The 17,726-nt window shown below is 34.3% G+C and overlaps 3 protein-coding genes across 5 annotated transcripts in view; 2 read left to right on the top strand and 1 right to left on the bottom strand.

The window, feature by feature from the left end:
• The window catches only part of LOC140745924 (uncharacterized), a 65,056-nt gene extending 59,149 nt beyond the window's left edge, over positions 1 to 5,907 (top strand). For both annotated transcript variants that reach the window (XM_073077886.1, XM_073077887.1), the window contains exons 4-6: positions 1,508 to 1,570; positions 2,451 to 2,600; positions 3,336 to 5,907. In XM_073077886.1, the coding sequence (XP_072933987.1) occupies positions 1,508 to 1,570; positions 2,451 to 2,600; positions 3,336 to 3,449 (327 nt within the window). In that variant the 3' untranslated portion in view covers positions 3,450 to 5,907. The remainder of the gene's footprint in view (positions 1 to 1,507; positions 1,571 to 2,450; positions 2,601 to 3,335) is intronic.
• A 2,843-nt stretch (positions 5,908 to 8,750) lies between these two features.
• LOC140745922 (uncharacterized) lies at positions 8,751 to 10,730 on the bottom strand. 2 transcript variants are annotated; one of them, XM_073077883.1, is made up of 4 exons: positions 10,594 to 10,730; positions 9,901 to 10,078; positions 9,423 to 9,579; positions 8,751 to 9,004 (listed from the first exon to the last, which is right to left on the bottom strand). In XM_073077883.1, the coding sequence occupies exons 2-4, from the start codon at positions 9,922 to 9,924 to the stop codon at positions 8,766 to 8,768; spliced, it is 420 nt and encodes a 139-aa protein (XP_072933984.1). In that variant the 5' UTR covers positions 9,925 to 10,078; positions 10,594 to 10,730; the 3' UTR covers positions 8,751 to 8,765. The 2 variants fall into 2 exon arrangements, with proteins under 2 accessions (XP_072933984.1, XP_072933983.1); XM_073077882.1 differs by lacking the exon at positions 10,594 to 10,730 and having other exon boundaries at positions 9,901 to 10,205.
• A 119-nt stretch (positions 10,731 to 10,849) lies between these two features.
• On the top strand, positions 10,850 to 14,867 carry icln (chloride nucleotide-sensitive channel icln). The gene is made up of 6 exons (XM_073077881.1): positions 10,850 to 11,176; positions 11,248 to 11,388; positions 12,268 to 12,360; positions 12,814 to 12,944; positions 13,642 to 13,749; positions 14,490 to 14,867. The coding sequence occupies exons 1-6, from the start codon at positions 11,055 to 11,057 to the stop codon at positions 14,516 to 14,518; spliced, it is 624 nt and encodes a 207-aa protein (XP_072933982.1). The 5' UTR covers positions 10,850 to 11,054; the 3' UTR covers positions 14,519 to 14,867.
• The last annotated feature ends 2,859 nt before the right edge of the window (positions 14,868 to 17,726 follow it).

Here is a 17,726-nt window from a genome sequence, read left to right as displayed (position 1 = left end):
ATACTTTTTTTGGAACTTTCCATTCAAAAATGTAAAAAGTAGAAGGAGAAACATTTTTAATGAAAATATTTTACATGGGTATTTGTCAGGGGGGTCGTAATGACATTTGACCATTTTCATCTTAATCAACTGGCAACACTGGGATACAGAATTTTTTTTCACGATTTTCACTTTTTGAGTCCTTGGGCGGAAACCGTGGACAGAGAATATAAGTAATGTAAGGGAGATATTTTTTAATTTAAATGGACCCTATGTAAAAAAATCGAAAATCCAATGTTGCCATATACAAAAAAAATGTTTTCATACAAATGCATTGTCTACAGGATTATCGAAGATTTCAAGCTGTTGCCGCCATTTGACGTCATTTTTTTGTATGAGGCGCTTAATGGCACTTATAGACTGTACCAATGTGTAAAAAAATATTTCAGTGTTGCCATACAAAAAATAAAAATTTTCATACATGTTCATTTTTGTATGTCACATTTCAAGCTGTTGTAAATTTTTGACAACGTTATAATGTATGACGTGTTTGTATGTACTAATAGACTGCACATTTTGGTAAAAAAATATTTTTGTGTTGCCATACAAAAAATATTAATTTTCATACATATATATTTTTGTACGTAATATTTCAAGCTGTTGTCTTGTATTGGTAACATTAGAATGTATGAGGCGTTTGTTGGTACTAATATTGTGCACATTTTAATTAAAAAATATCTTAGTGTTGCCATACAAAAAATAATAATTTTCATACATTTGTATTTTTGTATGTGGTGTTTCGGGCTGTTGTCTCCCTTTAAAGACCACCACCATCATGCCCAGCATCACTTAACGTCAGTTTTCTGTATGAGGCGTTTAATGGTACTTATAGACTGTACATATTGGTGGAAAAATATTTCAGTGTTGCCATACAAAAAATAATAATTTTCATACATGTGCATTTTTGTATGGCACATTTCAAGCTGTTGTAAATTTTTGACTATGTTATAATGTATGACGCGATAGTAGGTACTAATAGACTTCACATTTTGGTAACAAAATATTCAAGTGTTGCCATACAAGAAATAATAATTTTCATATATATGTATTTTTGTATGCAATATTTCAAGCTGTTGCCTTCTATTGATATCATTAGAATGTATGAGGCGTTTGTAGGTACTAATATTCTGCACATTTTGATAAAAAAATATTTTAGTGTTGTCATACAAGAAATAACAATTTTTATAAATAGTTATTTTTGTATGTAATATTTCAAGCTTTTGTCTCCTTATTATGTCTTTAAAATGTATGGCTTATAGACAAAAAAATCACGACCCAAATTCTTGGTATTTTGCAAATATTAACTCATATCTTTTCCAAACAGCCCCAATCAGAATTAATAAAACTTCAATGTAGGGGAAAAAATGTAAAAAAAAATTGCACGCAAAACTAAAGAAGACAACCGTTCCGCGAGCTGCTTTAGCAGCGAGCGCACACAAGCGATACCTAGTTTATTTTATAATTTCAGAGTCGCTCACCATCTCCACTGCCAATGCCGCCAAAGAGGCGTGGTCGCGGCCGTCCTAGAAAGGTAATTGTTTAAACTAGCTGACCCGGCAAATTTTGTACCGCCTCAAAATATATTTATGAAATATATTTCATATTTACTCACCTTTAAAACCTTGCCTGGACTTTCACGAGTTATTCTAAACTAAAATTAGCCAAATCGGTCCAGCCGTTCTCTAGTTTTAACGAGACTAACGAAAAGCAATTGATTTTTATATATAGATTTACTAAAATTTCCTACAAAGGGTTCCAACCCCTTTGAAGTATGTCTTTACCACACCCTTCAAAACAGAATACAAGAGCTGCTATACTATGCTGTTGTTATAAGGCAGAAATGGGTGTGGCAGTGGGCAGTAGTGGATTAACACGATCCTCGGAGGCGTGCGGCGGAAATGTTGAATCCCAATTTAAAAAGTTGATTTAATTTTACAAGCTTTTACAAATTTAATGTCTACAAGGGAACTTCTAGAGTTGAAGGTCCCCCAGAACGAGAGACCCGGGTCGGACCTCCTTTCCCTCTTCACCTTAACCCGCCAGTGGCCATGGTGACTTCAAAGGTTTTTATAATATAGGAGTTGGAGTTGCAGGCGAGCTCGCAGTCTACCTGATGGTAAGTGGCTACTGCTGCCCATGGACATCTGTAATCAACCCCAGATAGGATTAGATATTCCCACCTAAGGTCGGCCACAAATGCGCCGCTACCCTTGAGGACTAAGCTGGAACGCCTCAAAAAAGCCTGTCTCCCTTACCACACCCTTCAAACCGGAACACAGCAGCGCCTAACACTGCTGTTATTAGGTAGAAATAGGTGTGGCGGTGGTGCCACCGGAGTCGAACCACAAAGGGTTCTACCACCTTCAAACCATTATTATTATTATTTAAAATTGACTGTACTTCTATTCCAGATCCGCCCCCCACCCTCGGATTCGGAGGAGGAGCGCACCCCCCGGAAGCGCTGTCCGCGCCTGGCCCTGCCTCCGCTGGAAGTGGAACCCGTGGACTCCTTCAGCACCGCCACCAGCGTGGCGCAGCTCTCCACGCCGCTGTTCATGAAGGTGAGTGATGATAGGGTGGTGGAAAGTTGGTACTTTTTATGATATATGAGTAGCAGACGAGCATGCAGTCCATCTATAAATCAATCTCAAATAAGAAGATTCCTGAAGTCGGCCATAGATACGCCGCTACTCTTGAGGAATGAGCTCGAACGCTCGGAAAATGTCTCCCTTATCACACCCTTCAAACCAGAACACTTTCTGGTTCGACTCCAGCAGCACAACCTCCATATCTATTTCTGCCTAACAACAGCAATGTTAAGCGCTGCTGTGTACTGTTTTTAAGATATGCAAACGAGACATAGTTATTAAAAGCGTTTCCAGTTAATTTTCAGAGGAAACAAGACATCTATTGCATTCTTTAATGTTATCTGGGATTTATTTGGAAGTTGGTGTATATATATATTTTTTTTTATAATATAGGAGTAGCAGACGAGCATGCAATCCACCTGATGGTAAGTGGCTAGTGCCGCCCATGGACATCTGTAATCAACCTCAGATATTAACTATTCCTACCTGAGATCAACCACAGATGCGCCGCTACCCCTGAGAACTAAGCTGGAACGCCTCGGAAAAGTATGTCCCCCTTACCACACCCTTCAAACCGGAACACAGCAGCGCCTAATACTGCTGTTATCAGGTAGAAATACATGTGGCGGTGGTGCCGCCGGAGTCGAACCGCAAAGGGTTCTACCACCTTCAAAAATACTCTTAAAAATCGATGATTTTTACTTTCAGATGTACAACTTAGAGCGTTCTAAGATCGCTCCGCAAGCTCAAAACGTGCAGATCTCAGTGAAGACGGAGCCGCTCGACACGTACGAAGCGAAACACGACATACCCCCGTCCTAAGGAGGTTATGTTCGCTGACATACAAGTATAGCCTCTATGTGGTGTGGTACATGTTATATACAGGAGAATATAATTTAGAAGTATATTAAGTGACGAGTGAATATGTAGAAATAACACACGATAATAAAAGCCGTTGTTTCCTTTTTTTTTAAGATATTTTGACTACCATGGGACTTACTTTAAGGAGTATGGATCAAATGTTTCAATATAATTTTAAAATGAGAAATATTTTTTCGTAAGATTTTTAAAATCCTTGTATGGTTTGGATTTGGAAAAGGATTGAAATAATCTTGTGAGTTTCTGATGATTTTAAACTGATCATTATAATTTTTTTGTGAGTTTTTTTTTATATAAATATGATTTATAAAAGTACAGACAATGTCATATAAAAACAATTTGGTATGATAAAAGTCTTAAATTAAAAATTAATACAAAATAATTTCTTATAATTAAATAACTATTTTTTTTCTCCTGTATATAATAAAAAAAACCTATATCATAAATGTACCACAACATACTACTAAAGATGTATATGGCATATGTAAGTACACTAATCATTATATAAGTACATATTACTACAAAAAAATATTTAGATTTAATAAAAAAAAAACATATTTTACTATTCTCAATTTCTGAGACCTATGTACCAGAAAATGTATTTTAAGTATAAAATTATTATAGTCCGCGCCAAACTTCTAGTCCGCTCTGAAGTTGTTGCGCGCAGGTGTAGTTAGAGAGCCAATGCGGTCGAACATAACTACAAGCATATACTCCGTAGCAACGTAAGGACACACTAACTGCGCTTCCTGCCGCTAATATCTACAATGTGCTGTTGCGACGCGACTCGTTTCTATATTCGGAGCGGACTAGCAGTTTGGCGCGGACTCTACCAGGCGTGAATAAGTTAACAAGTCGAAAATACACACTTCTCTGCAGCTATTTGTAACATTTGGTGAGAGAGAGAGTAAAAATTTACAAAAGTTACCTATTTATTCACCCTATAATTTGAACAATTCTAATGTTTATTATGATTAAAAATATATATAAATGTATATAAACATGAAGCTGGTAGAACCCTTTATGGTTCAACTCCGGCGGCACCACCACCACACCTATTTCTGCCTAATAACAGCAGTGTTAGGCGCTGCTGTGTTCCGGTTTGAAGGGTGTGGTAAGGGAGATATACTTATCCGAGGCGTTCCAGTTTAGTCCTCAGTTAGCGGCGCATCTGTGGGCGACCTCAGGTAGGAATATCTATTCCTATCTGGGGTTGATTACAGATGTCCATGGGCGGCAGTAGCCACTTACCATCAGGTGGACTGCATGCTCGTCTGCTACTCCTATATTATAAAAACATATTTGTATATGTAGATGGACTTATAAACATATTCACGCCTGGCATCCAAATATTGACGTCTAAATGTCTTCATATTTCATACATTCTAAGAATCGATGGTAGAATATGTTATTGCTCTATTATTATAGAATGTCGAATTATTTTTATTGAAATTTAATTTTTGTGAATGCTTGTGTCACTTCTACGCAGATTAGGTAACATAATAGACTCCTAATCTATCCATTCTTAGAGTTTTTCGCTCTAGTACTCCACTGATCGACAAGTTGTTAAGTATAAAAATATGCTATTCTTTTCGTTAATACTGAATTTATTGCAGAAATAATACGAATTTTGGAATCAGTAGATCTGTATGTATATTGTACATTATAGAAGGGGGTTTTAAAATCTGTCATTGTGCCTATTACAGCCTAAACCTCTCCTAATTTAGAGACCTTTGTTTCTACCTACAGGAGCTTCTCATAGAAAATGCAATTCGTAACTATAGATAGACAAAATTAGGAGTTTATTTTTTTACCTCCTCAATGTATAATATGTGTCGTAGTATGTATGTAGGGAGGAGAAAATGTGATAATTATTGCTTAGTTTTATTTTTAGCGAGACTTGATGTGTGTAGGATGTAAATTCATATAACCGATATTTATTATACAGGGATATTAAATATATATAATTCAGATATATAAATATAGAAAAACGCATATACCGTCATATAATTTAAGTTGTGCTCAATAGGGTAGCTTTTTAGTAGGTATAGTCCGCGCCAAACTGCTAGTTCGCTCGGAAGTAGTTGCGAGCAGGTGTAGTCATACAATTTGCTATGGCGACAGTTTATTTCTATATTCAGAGCGGACGAACAGTTTTACGCGGACTATAATTAATTTAAATCAACTGTGTATGGATAAAACGATATTATAATTTTATATAGATTTTTATACAATGCCAATTCAGATATTTTTTTTTAATTATTATGTGCAATAGTTTTCGTATTTGTCGATATGTGCGTTTTTCTACATTTATTATTTTCTTTTAATCATAATCATGGCATTGATTTTGCCATAAATCCCTATAAAGAAAGGGTACCCAGAAAAATATTGTAGGGGTGTTCGGAAATTTTGTAGTATAAGAAATGTATGTTAATATATATTTAAAGATATACTGAAGATATATGTTTTGATCTCCCGTTTCATGTTTATTTTAACCAAAATTAGACTAAGGCGTTCTATTTTAGTCCTGGCGTTGCAACAAATGTGGCCGACCTCACGTAGGACTTACATCTTATCTGAGATTGAATATAGAGATTTTAGTATGAGTTTTTAAAACGAAAAAAGTTTTCGAGTTATAAAACTTATAGTTACACAAAAAGAAACAAAATTCCAATTCATTGAATACTAGCTGACCCGGTAAACTTTGTACCGCCTCAAATTCTATTTATCAAATATATTTCATATAAAATATGGCCTATGTTACTCGTGGATAATGTAGCTTTCGAAGGTGAAAGAATTTTTAAAATCGGTCCAGTAGTTTTTGAGCCTATTCATTACAACCAAACAAATAAACAAAGTTGTCGTCTTTATAATATAAGTGTAGATTATGTATTTTTTAAATTGTAAATGGTTTTCGAAATCGAAATGCGAAAGTAATTTTGAGAATTTTATATTTTAAGTCGCAAACAATTTTGTATTAAAAACTCATATTAAGGCTACAGATGTTCATAGTTCGTGGTCACATACCATTAGTTGTATTTCTATGGTCTTCTATCAAAAATCAAATTTTGGTTAAATCAATTTAAAATATTCTTATAAATATTGTGTTCTCTATCTTTTGTGTTATTATTATAACTATTGTAATGTAAAGATATTAAAATTATTGTTGTATTGAGGTTTTTGAAACAAACGCATTTCTAGTTATTAGATGATAATGTGATAAGGTATAATACATAATCGTGTATTGTTTATAGTTATTATTGTATCTTTAAGTATATAGATAGGAGAAATAGAATCAGTCACATTTATACATAAGTATAGTGACATCATCGTAAATCAATTACTGTCCCACTGCTGGGCACAGGTCTCCTCTCAGAGTAAGAGGGGATTAGGCCAGGGGTCGGCAACCTTTTTACAAAATTTCTAAGTTCTTAAAGAGGAACAAAATTACAATTTACAAAATTTTTAAAAGTTTTTAAAGAGCCACAAATTTATTTCTCGCCAACAATAAATAGAACTTGCATAAATACAGATTTACAAATTAAATTATATTTGTGTATGGAACTAAAGAGTGGTAGCTTCTCATAAAAAGAGCCATGTGGCTCGCGAGCCGCAGGTTGCCGACCCCTGTATTAGGCCATAGTGCACAGTGCTGGCCAAGTGCTTATTGGTAAATGACAAAATTCACAAATACTATATTTTCGGTAATGATTTTATATATATTTTTATATTAACTACCCCCGTGGCGGGATCAACATAGTCTGATGCGCCTGGGGTTCCAGGTTCGATCCCCGGTCAGACAAATATCTAAATGATGAATATAGATTTCTGTTCTCTGGGTGTTTGTGTATTCGTCAACTTATATTCAACAGGGAATCCTTGTGTAGGGCTATGAGTGTAGAAAGCGCCTAATAAACCTCAAGAATTTTGCTAATATGCATAGATTAGTAAAGATTACTCACCCCTAACAAGAAAATGTAATCAGTTTTGACAATTGAAATTGTCACTGTCATCTATTTTCATATTTGAAAAGTATTAAAAAAATGTAGTTTTTAGATCATTTACGAATGAAACGATATTTCTCCGCACTTTTTCTTTTTGCACCAGTTAACTGCGCATGTCGGCATTGTTTCGCGTCAATTACCCCATGACAGCCTTCCTTCAATTACAAGGCGGTGAGATATCTATATTTATCTATGCTAATATGTATGAATGTGACAGATTTATATAATGTATGTAATAGATGCAGATATTATTACGAGCGGTGTTGAAGGCAAATGATCAAGAACATTCCATGTTGTAAGACAATAATGTCGGTTTGTCGGTGTGTACAGACGAAATGAAAATAAATGTTGTTTTCTAAATGGTGTTTCATTTTTAGTTTATTGATTTTTTCTTTTCTATAAGTTGAAAATATATTTTTCTAATTTGTAGTGGAATGTGCTAGTTTTATTTGAAGTATAAGCATACGTTCAACTTTAATAGTAACCTGTACCAAATCATTTTTATAATGATAACTTTTTTTATTATTAAAATTACACGCTCTTTTTCGGTAGGATGCAAATGAATATGCCTCTACATCATATATTTACAATTTGACGTCATTATCATCTACAAATATTAATCGACATATTGTACATACTGTGTACTTTACAGGGGATTTAACTACAAACTAAAAGTACTGTTTTTTCGATAATGTGAATATACTGAATCTGAATAGATTGAGATTAAATTCCAATAAAAAGCAAGCTTTAGCTGTATCGTAGTTCCCAACAGCCTCAATAATTATTGACGGGAGGCCAAAGTACATATAAATATTAATTGTGGAGTGCGGACAAAGATAATTTTAGCATGCCTCATAGTATGGCATGCCTTATAGCGATCTACTAATACCGTTTTGAAGGTGGTAGAACCCTTTGTGGTTCGACTCCGGCGGCACCACCGCCACACCTATTTCTACCTAATAACAGTAGTGTTAGGCACTGCTGTGTTCCGGTTTGAGAGTGTGGTAAGGGAGACAGACTTTTACGAGGCGTTCCAGCTTAGTCCTCAGGGGTAGCGGCACATATGTGGCCGACCTCAGGTAGGAATATCTAATCCTATCTGGGGTTGATTACAGATATCCATGGGCGGCAGTAGCCATTTACCATCAGGTGGACTGCATGCTCGTCTGCTACTCCATATAAAAAAAGAAAAAAAACAACAATAATATACCTACTGAATACACATACCAATAAAACAACATTTAATACAAAATATTTAATTAGAGTGCAGTATATCTTTAGCAGGAGTGGTTATAGCCATTCCACTGAAGCGAACCTTCAGCCCATCTCTTTTAGGCGAACAAGCCATGGGTCCCACGAAACACGTGTCATGATGGAAGGGACACAACCTGAGGAGGGTCCAGCGGACATTATCGATGGAGTACTTGACACAGACCACCTCGTTCATCTTGGTCAAACGAAGCCAGAATTTGCGTGGGTTGCCAGTATATATACCTGAAAATATAATAATAAGTTGAAACTTTTAAGTTTCGGTTTCGTTTGCGGTTTTTCTGTTTACGCGAGAATACTAAAAAAATTCAGTGTTTTGAATTTCATTGAGGGTCTTTTCAATATGGATCAAAAAGATATACTTATAAATGAAAGGTAGGTCCATGTGTTAAGGGAGGTACAATATCAAAATTAAGTAGGCATATAATATAATATGTACGTAAGCAGCAAATAAGCACTCACTGAAAAGCATAATGAAAAGTGCCAAATTTCAACTTATTTGGTCAAGTAGTTTAAGAGGAAATGGACTATGATCTAAACAACCTGAGAGGAGACCTGTGACCAGCTGTGGGACAGTAAAAGGACGGACGGATAACGACGATGCCTTAATTTTATGTATTTCTTTACAAAATTATGTACCTACCAGTACTCCAATCTGACACCTCATTTGTGAGGACACAACTGATCATCGGCTGACCATCATTATACTCGATGCCGGCCTTCAACCAGTGCTTCTCATCCAGATATATCATCAAACCCGCTTGGTCGTACAGTGTGTTGAAATCAGCTTCCACACAAATCTTCAAAAATAAATTGAAATAAATGGATAAACCTACTCATATTTATTTATTTTCAATAACTAATGTCGAACTAAATGTTTGTTTCCATAAAATCGGAACCACAATTTCAAAATGTTAAATCAAAGTACCTATACCTATAAGTGAGAAGCACATAATTGGACCTCAAACCGTTAAACATCGCGCCATAATAACGATGCACTTGTATGTAGCAATTTTTATAATGTATGGGCAATTTAGCCTACAATTTCATTTATATGTACATACGGTTTTCATTTATTATACACATGTACATTATAATACATTATGTTATTATGTACTTACCTCAAAAGTAAAGTTGTCTTTCATATCCACTCCATATACGTGTCCAGAATTAAATTTAAAATTGTAATACGTTGTTTGCCAAAAATCCGATATTTTGGTTGTTAATTCTAAAATATCTGTCGACGCACTCCAAACCGGCGGTTCATTAAGCCATTTAAAATCATTAAATATTATGTTACTAAAATTAGACGCTTCCATCGTTTAATTAATATCTATAAAATATATCACTGTAATTACTGGGTTTTTTAAAAAACGTCGAAACAAATTTGTACTAAGCAAAGTTATTTTGATACTAAATCGACTTACAGGAACCTACAGGTATTTATTGTGGATACAAATATAGCAATCAATAATAATTGATAACACTGTATAATAACATTTTATCTATAAGTGTGTTTTGTTGAGAATTTAAAACTCGCTATACCCACTAGGGTAAAGTTACCGTACGAGTATTCGTCCCTACCGTCCGTCCGTCCGAAAATGATTAAGTTCTGAATAATATTGGTTTTGGTCAATAAAAATAGTGAATTTGCATAAACTATTCATAATCTTCCTAATATAACACGTCGTGCATATTAATTACTAACCTATCATGATTTTGTTAACAATAGATGATACTAATGATGTTATCAATTATCAATGCTATTTATCTCAGTGTTACTGTTAGTGCAATATAGTGTTGCCAAATATTACATTTTGATTTTCTGCGGTAATCAGCTTCAAAATCGCAAATGAAAACTTATGATCCCATATCATTCACTTTGGATTCACTTTTTAAATCATTGCAAATATTGCAATTTTCCCTCACGTACGGTATGCAGGTTCCAAAGATTATAGTAACCTATCAAGTTCTATAAACATTATTTGTTCCATGTATTTTATTATATTCATAATCATTCATTCATTCATTATCATTCAGACATTCATACTTTTGTAATCTTCAGTTCCGTTCCGTCTGTTTCTGATTCTGATTTATTTCATCTGTGGACAGTTTTAATTTTTAATGTTTTGTGCGAAACGTGTTTTTGCCCAATTTGTTTAGTTTGTAGATTTTAATAAAGCACATGTGACGAATAACTGAATACTAAAAACGGTGATTGATATTAGACTGCGCGATTTTTTATTTTTGATATATAAAAAGTGAAAATTCCAATATGGTTGTCGTATCGTCGACTTTCTCAGCGCCGGCGGAGGGTATAATTTTGCAAACACCAGCAACAAAACTGCTTGTAAACGACCAGGAATTGGGTACAGCGACTTTATATATCACAGAAAAGTAAGTCTATTGTTTCAGCGAGGTGTAAGTAGTGTTTTGAGGCAGACGTGTAACATTTTCTTTGTTTTTAGCAATGTTGTGTGGGGCGGCGGAGTCGCTGCTGCCGGCGGGCCCTCGTCTACAATATCGCTGTTGTACCCCAGTATATCCCTTCATGCTATCCAGAGAGAACCGTCCCCAGCTTTGTATATGGTCCTCAACTATGAATTGAAGTTAGTATCTTATTATTTCATAAAATATGATGGCAATATGCGAAGTTTTGTTGCATGTATTGTGTTACCCCATTTGTATGTAAAAGTTTGTGATGTCATATCATAGCTACTTAGTTAATACGCCTATATTTATTTACACCATTTCACTGTAAACAAAAGATTGGCCAGTTCTCAACTGAATAAAATTGGGTGTTTAAAAAATTGTACTAAGAACTGTAGTGCCACAAAGCTTTCCCAGAAAAGAATTTAATTCTTGTTACTTATGTTATGTGTGAATTTCAGTATTGATTCAATTAAATTTTTAACATTTCACATATACACATGCAAGCAACGTTTAAAGAGTTAGTCATGTCATGAACTAATTGTAATTCTTAAAATAACAGTGTACTCTTGATGCAATTATTTTTCCATGGTGATGAATGGGGCACCTACGAAGACAGGCTAAAAATTTAGTATAGACTTTATAATATTGATTCATAGATTAGTAAAGATTAATCACTCCTAACAAGAAAATGTAACCAGATTTGAGAATTGAAATAGTTGCGTAAAAAAAGTTTTGTCACGTCTCCGTGCTAAAAGTCCCTAAAATATTTGAAATAATTATTTATTTATTATGTAAATTACGCAGTTTTCGTTATTTATTCGTAAATTTTCTCTAAAAATGTTTTTATTTGTTAAGAATTAAAAAAAAAGAACTTACTAAAAAGCCGTTTGTGGCTTCATTCAATTTCAAGGCGGCGAAGTATCTTTACTAATCTATGTATTGATTGTAGAATTTCATTAAATAGTTTAAGTATCATTGGATCTCTTCAACATACATCCTTGCACCCATATATTATTGCTGAAGAACTTTTAGTTAGTACGATATTTTATATTCAGACTTCCAGAACTGATACAGCAATCAGGAGGGGGAGATACAAATGATGATGATGAAGACTTTGATGCTGATGACCACCCCATCACACAACTTAGGTAATGATTTAATTTGAATTGTGTTGCTTATCATCTATTTATTTTACCATGCATATCAAATACAGAATAATAATAGAAATCTTGGTGAAATACTTTCCAAAGCTGTAGCTAAGTCCTCGGGGTAGCGGGGCTTCTGTGGCCGACCTCTGGTAGGAATATCAAATTCTATCTGGGGTTGATTACAGATGTCCATGGGTGGCAGTAGCCACTATCCATCAGGTAGATTGCATGCTCGTCGGCTACTCCTATATAATATAAATGCAGCTGCCCTAATGTTAATGTAAATGTTGTCGATAAAAGTTATCTGGTGACAAAATAATTCTTATCTTAGACTAACTTACGTCCTGTGTTCATTGATTAGATCTGCATGTGCAACTCGTTTCTCAAAACCTCGCATATCTGTTTTTCGTAATCTACGAAAAATGTATAACAAAGAAAATGTATTGTTTTCAGGTTTATTCCGCAAAATGAAGGTGATCTCCAAATGATGTATTCCGCTATGAGCCAAGGTCAGGCATTACACCCGGACCCTGCTGACGAGGTGTATGAAGATCCTTACATGGATGGAGAGGAGTTTGATGAAGGTTCCACATTCTGTCCCTGACATCTTTCTTTATTATGACGAATTAGTATGCCTTTGCCAGTTACATTGAACTTGTAGATAAGGATATCTTATATATAAAATTCTCATGTCACAATCTTCGTTATCATACTCCGAAACGGCTTTACCGATTTTCACCAAATTTTATATGCATATTCAGTAGATCTGAGAATCGGCTACTATATATTTTTACCTCTAAGTGTTAAGAGGTGTTCACCCTTAATTTTTTTTTAATTTATATGGCAATACAATGTTTGCTGGGTCAGCTAGTTTTTTAATATCATTGTAACCTTGAATACAACTAAAAACTTATCTCAATAATGGCTCATAGAAAGTAAGTTTACACTACAATCTTTCAACCTGAAAGAATCATTCAGTGCACCTGATGGTAAGTGGCTACTGCCACCCATGGACATCTGTAATCAACCCCAGATAAGGTTAAATTCCTACCCCTGAGGACTAAGTTCCAATGTCTGAGAAAATTATGTCTCCGTTACCACACCCTCCAAACCAGAATGCAGCTGCACTTAACACTACTGTTATTAGGCACAAATTGGTGTGGCGGTGGTGCGGCTAGAGTGGAACAGCTTCTACCACATTCAAAATACCCCTATCTACAGTCTAAGCTAAATAATAATGTTGTTTGAACTCCTTTGGTAATTGAAATTGTATGTTATTAGGTGAGGATGAGTTTGAGGATGCAGAGGAAAGCAACGGGACCCCTGAAGAGGCTGCAGCACGTCTGCGTCAGATGAGACTTGAGAACTCTAACGGAGCACACTATGAAGGTAAATTGTACTTCACCATCATTATTTCCATTGTGTCGAAATGGTGAGCAATGGATCTCTTTAATTTTTTTTTTTATAATATAGGAGTAGCAGACGAGCATGCAGTCCACCTGATGGTAAGTGGCTACTGCCGCCCATGGTCATCTGTAATCAACCCCAGATAGGATTAGATATTCCTACCTGACGTTGGCCACAGATGCGCCGCTACCCCTTAGGACTAAGCTGGAACGCCTCGGAACAGTATGTCTCCCTTACCACATCCTTCAAAATGGAACACAGCAGCGCCTAACACTGCCGTTATTAGGCAGTAATGTGAAAGGTTTAAGAATATTGTGGAATATTGTGGGTTTTTGGGGGAGAGATGGCTTAGGCTTTTTTATTACACTGGCCAAGTCCATATTGACGACTTTTTACAGTGTTCTCAAGCATGTATGTTTCTTCGCAATGATCTCTCATTGTTAAAACATGTAATAAAGTTGACTGTGTGTTCATATAGTGTTTACATTGTGAGGAAAGTGTGACCAAATACCATATTAAAATAAATGAAATGTACAGGAATGCAGAACTTATATGCATTGGTTTTTCGCCTTAAAAAGGCCAGTTTATTACCATCATGCAAAAATCAATTTAACTTTTATTAAGTGCCTATTCATATATTTTTTGTTCAGGAAAGCCACATTACGTTTTGTAATTAGCATATACCAAAATAAAATGTTTCATCAACTGGTTTTTTTTTTCAGACTGTGAAGAAGACATTGAAGAGGAGTGAATATTTAATTTTAGTTTACTTATGTTAATTTTACTGCTGGTTAAGAATAATTCAGTTTCTTTTTATCAAGAAAATGTATTATTAAATTGATTAAAAAAGAACATTGAATAGACTGGTTGATTTGTTTCTTGTAGAAATAAATGTATGTTCATTTATTTGCTCGAATTGCACTTTAATGTTTATTATAAATTGTATGTTATAATATGTACCGTTGATTCTTCCATTTTAAGTACTCTATGCATTCATTGTATTTGTTAATATTTGTTACGTTCGTATAGTAAAGTCTCAGTTAATTTTGTAACCATTTACATTAATGTCAAACCAAATAGAAATATATTTTTCAAAACACTATGATTTTTTTATTTTGTGGTTTTGCGTATATGGAAAGTTTGGGATAGTCTTGTTATTAATGATATAATTTTCAATTTCAATTAATTTATTTTTAGTTGATTTAATTTTAATTTTTAGTGCTTTTTCATACACATACAATAAATAATACATAATTAATTCTTGTTTAAAATCAGGAATGGAATGAAACATCAAGCCATACAGGTTTCATAGCATAATAATCACCAAAATAAAACCCAAATGTTACACTACAGTTTTTATTAGGAAAACACAATACATTATACTTCATTTATTTTAACAATTAAGAAATATAGCGTCGCGTGAAAGAAAACGTACCTTTGTACTTTTAGAACCATGCACGAAAAAATCTATATATAAAATTAAAATATCCAACAAGTTATCTTAAATGATATCCGGGCTGAGGCGTCGACTCGACCAAACATACAACACGACACTTCACTTATATTTATATCCATATTTATAGTCATATCAACTAGCAACCTCGATTCTAAATAGATCGCGATTACTTCTGTAAACGCGTATTTTACACTGCGGCTTACACGCAAGTACTTTTGTAGTGCGAAGTGAAAATTGTACACTATTTTTTGATATTGTGATCGCTGAACATAATATAACATTAACATCGACATACGAATCAGTTGATAGATACTTCGCACCAAAAAGTTATAATACACTTAAATACTCCACTTAAAAAGTATATAGTAAGATTTTCATAGAAAACTCCCTGAAATTAAGTGTTACTACGCGTTACCGCATACCTCATAACCGTAATTCGAACGCCCGAATATTGATAAAAATCCATTTAATTAATAATATAATATTGTTACAACCAAAACCACTAAACAACAAAAGTCTAAGATATACTAAATTTTACCAAAATTCGGGCTATTTTTGTTACAGAGCGAACACTTCGACATGTTGATATTGTTTGGGATTCACCATACTATACTAATATATATTATTTATTATTAAATAAAATATACTTTATATATGAAAATATACGCGTTTTTGGACGCTCGCTTATATTAAACAAACTTACTTTAAATTTAATTATTATAGATAATATTTAATACTACAGACGCTACTTAAATAATATTGTATTACTAATAATAAAATTCATGATTTGTATTAGAGAAATCCCCAAACAGTTATTAATAATGTTGGATGCGAAATGTATGTAAATTATAAATAAATAGGGAAATTAATTCTGCAACTAAATAACATACAAAATTATTATTTAAACCGTATTTGTGCGCTGAAACATACTGTAACTAAAACACTACAAATAACTCACCAACCATTATTACTTGAACTTATTTATTTAGGTGGCCACCCACAATTATATTACACGATTTTTTTTCTGCTACCCAGGAAGATAATGCTTTCTAAAACAGAGTCATCTAAGTCTCCTCACATTAAATTTGCAAAATAAACTTAATAACACAGGACATATCATATATTATACTTTTCATTAAATAAACATTATACCTTTTTAGGTAACTGATCACATATTCAAATAACAGTAAATGTTTAATCTATAATGTGAATCAAATCTACATACAGTTTACTATCATTTTACTTTAACTAATATGCAACATATTCAATATTCAATAACAATTTCTTTCCCTCCCTTAACATAGAACATTAATCTCCAAAGCTTGGCAACACTTCTTTTTCCTCCTTGACAATACATTTTTTTAATTCGTACAAATAACAAACGATCATGTAATCGATCTGATAGGAAGTCACCGTTGTTCATGAACATCTGTAATCAACCCCAGATTGCAGATCTACCTGAAGTTCCTGTTACCTGACCCTTTGACAATTTCTAACTAGAAAACGTCAAATTTCGATCTTGGTTAGTCAAATAGTGAGCTTATTAGTAGCGTTTATCTATCTGGCAACATTATTCCCAAACGTGTAACATAATTATCGGATGGCCCACCAAGTAGGGCCTAAGGCTCAATGTACATTAGCGCGGAATGGAAGGGAAGCGAATTTTTGCAAACAAATTCTGCATAGCATAATGAACTTTATGTCAATTGTGACAAAATCCACAGACGGCGCCGACAGTTGTTTAGGGCATTCTCGAGAATGCGCGAGGATCCCCCGGAAGGCGCGCAACCTTTTTTTTTTAGCACGTATTTAGTTTGTACGTTCCACTATTGACATAAAGTTTATTATGCTATGCAGAATTTGTTTGCAAAAATTCGCTTCCCTTCCATTCCGCGGCAATGTAAATTGAGCCTAAACCTCTGTCATAAGCTATCAACACATCGGAATTACGGTTATAATTACTGCGCGGGCGCACCGAGCTATTGCGACGCACTGCTTGTACCAATACTATTAAGTGATAATAGGGTATAGTCACAACTGGGCATGACTTTATTAATTAATCACAAACCATGATTCGTGATATTTGGCCTACTTCACCCACTTTTAAGAACACGAAAAACTCAGGATTTTATATTTGAATGCTTAGAAATCGAATATTCTGGAAAATCTCAACACCTGTAAGTTTTACGTATTTATTTGGCTACGAACATTTACTACTCATACTGATCCAATTAAAATGATATGTAGGCCCTCTAAGAGACTGCCGGGACCTTCGGGCACAAAAATATGGGGTCCATTTGGAAAGTAATACTGTAAATATTGAAAAATAAAACGAAAGTCCTGGAGTATACTATGTTTAGTAGAAAAATATATATAGAAAAGTTGTTTCTTTATCGTCTAAATGAACACAAGCCTTTCAGGACCCCATGAAGTTCGGTTGTCTTGTAAACACTAACTTATTACTGAATAAATTTGGAAGTGAATTTGAGTCAATTTTATCGTC

Source organism: Epargyreus clarus, unplaced genomic scaffold, assembly GCF_041222505.1.
Source record: "Epargyreus clarus isolate Ecla_fem2 unplaced genomic scaffold, WU_Ecla_fem_2.2 ptg000011l, whole genome shotgun sequence".
Lineage (NCBI taxonomy): Eukaryota > Metazoa > Arthropoda > Insecta > Lepidoptera > Hesperiidae > Epargyreus > Epargyreus clarus.
The sequence above is the reverse complement of the archived record's forward strand: the minus strand, read 5'-3'. Positions and strand labels throughout refer to the sequence as shown.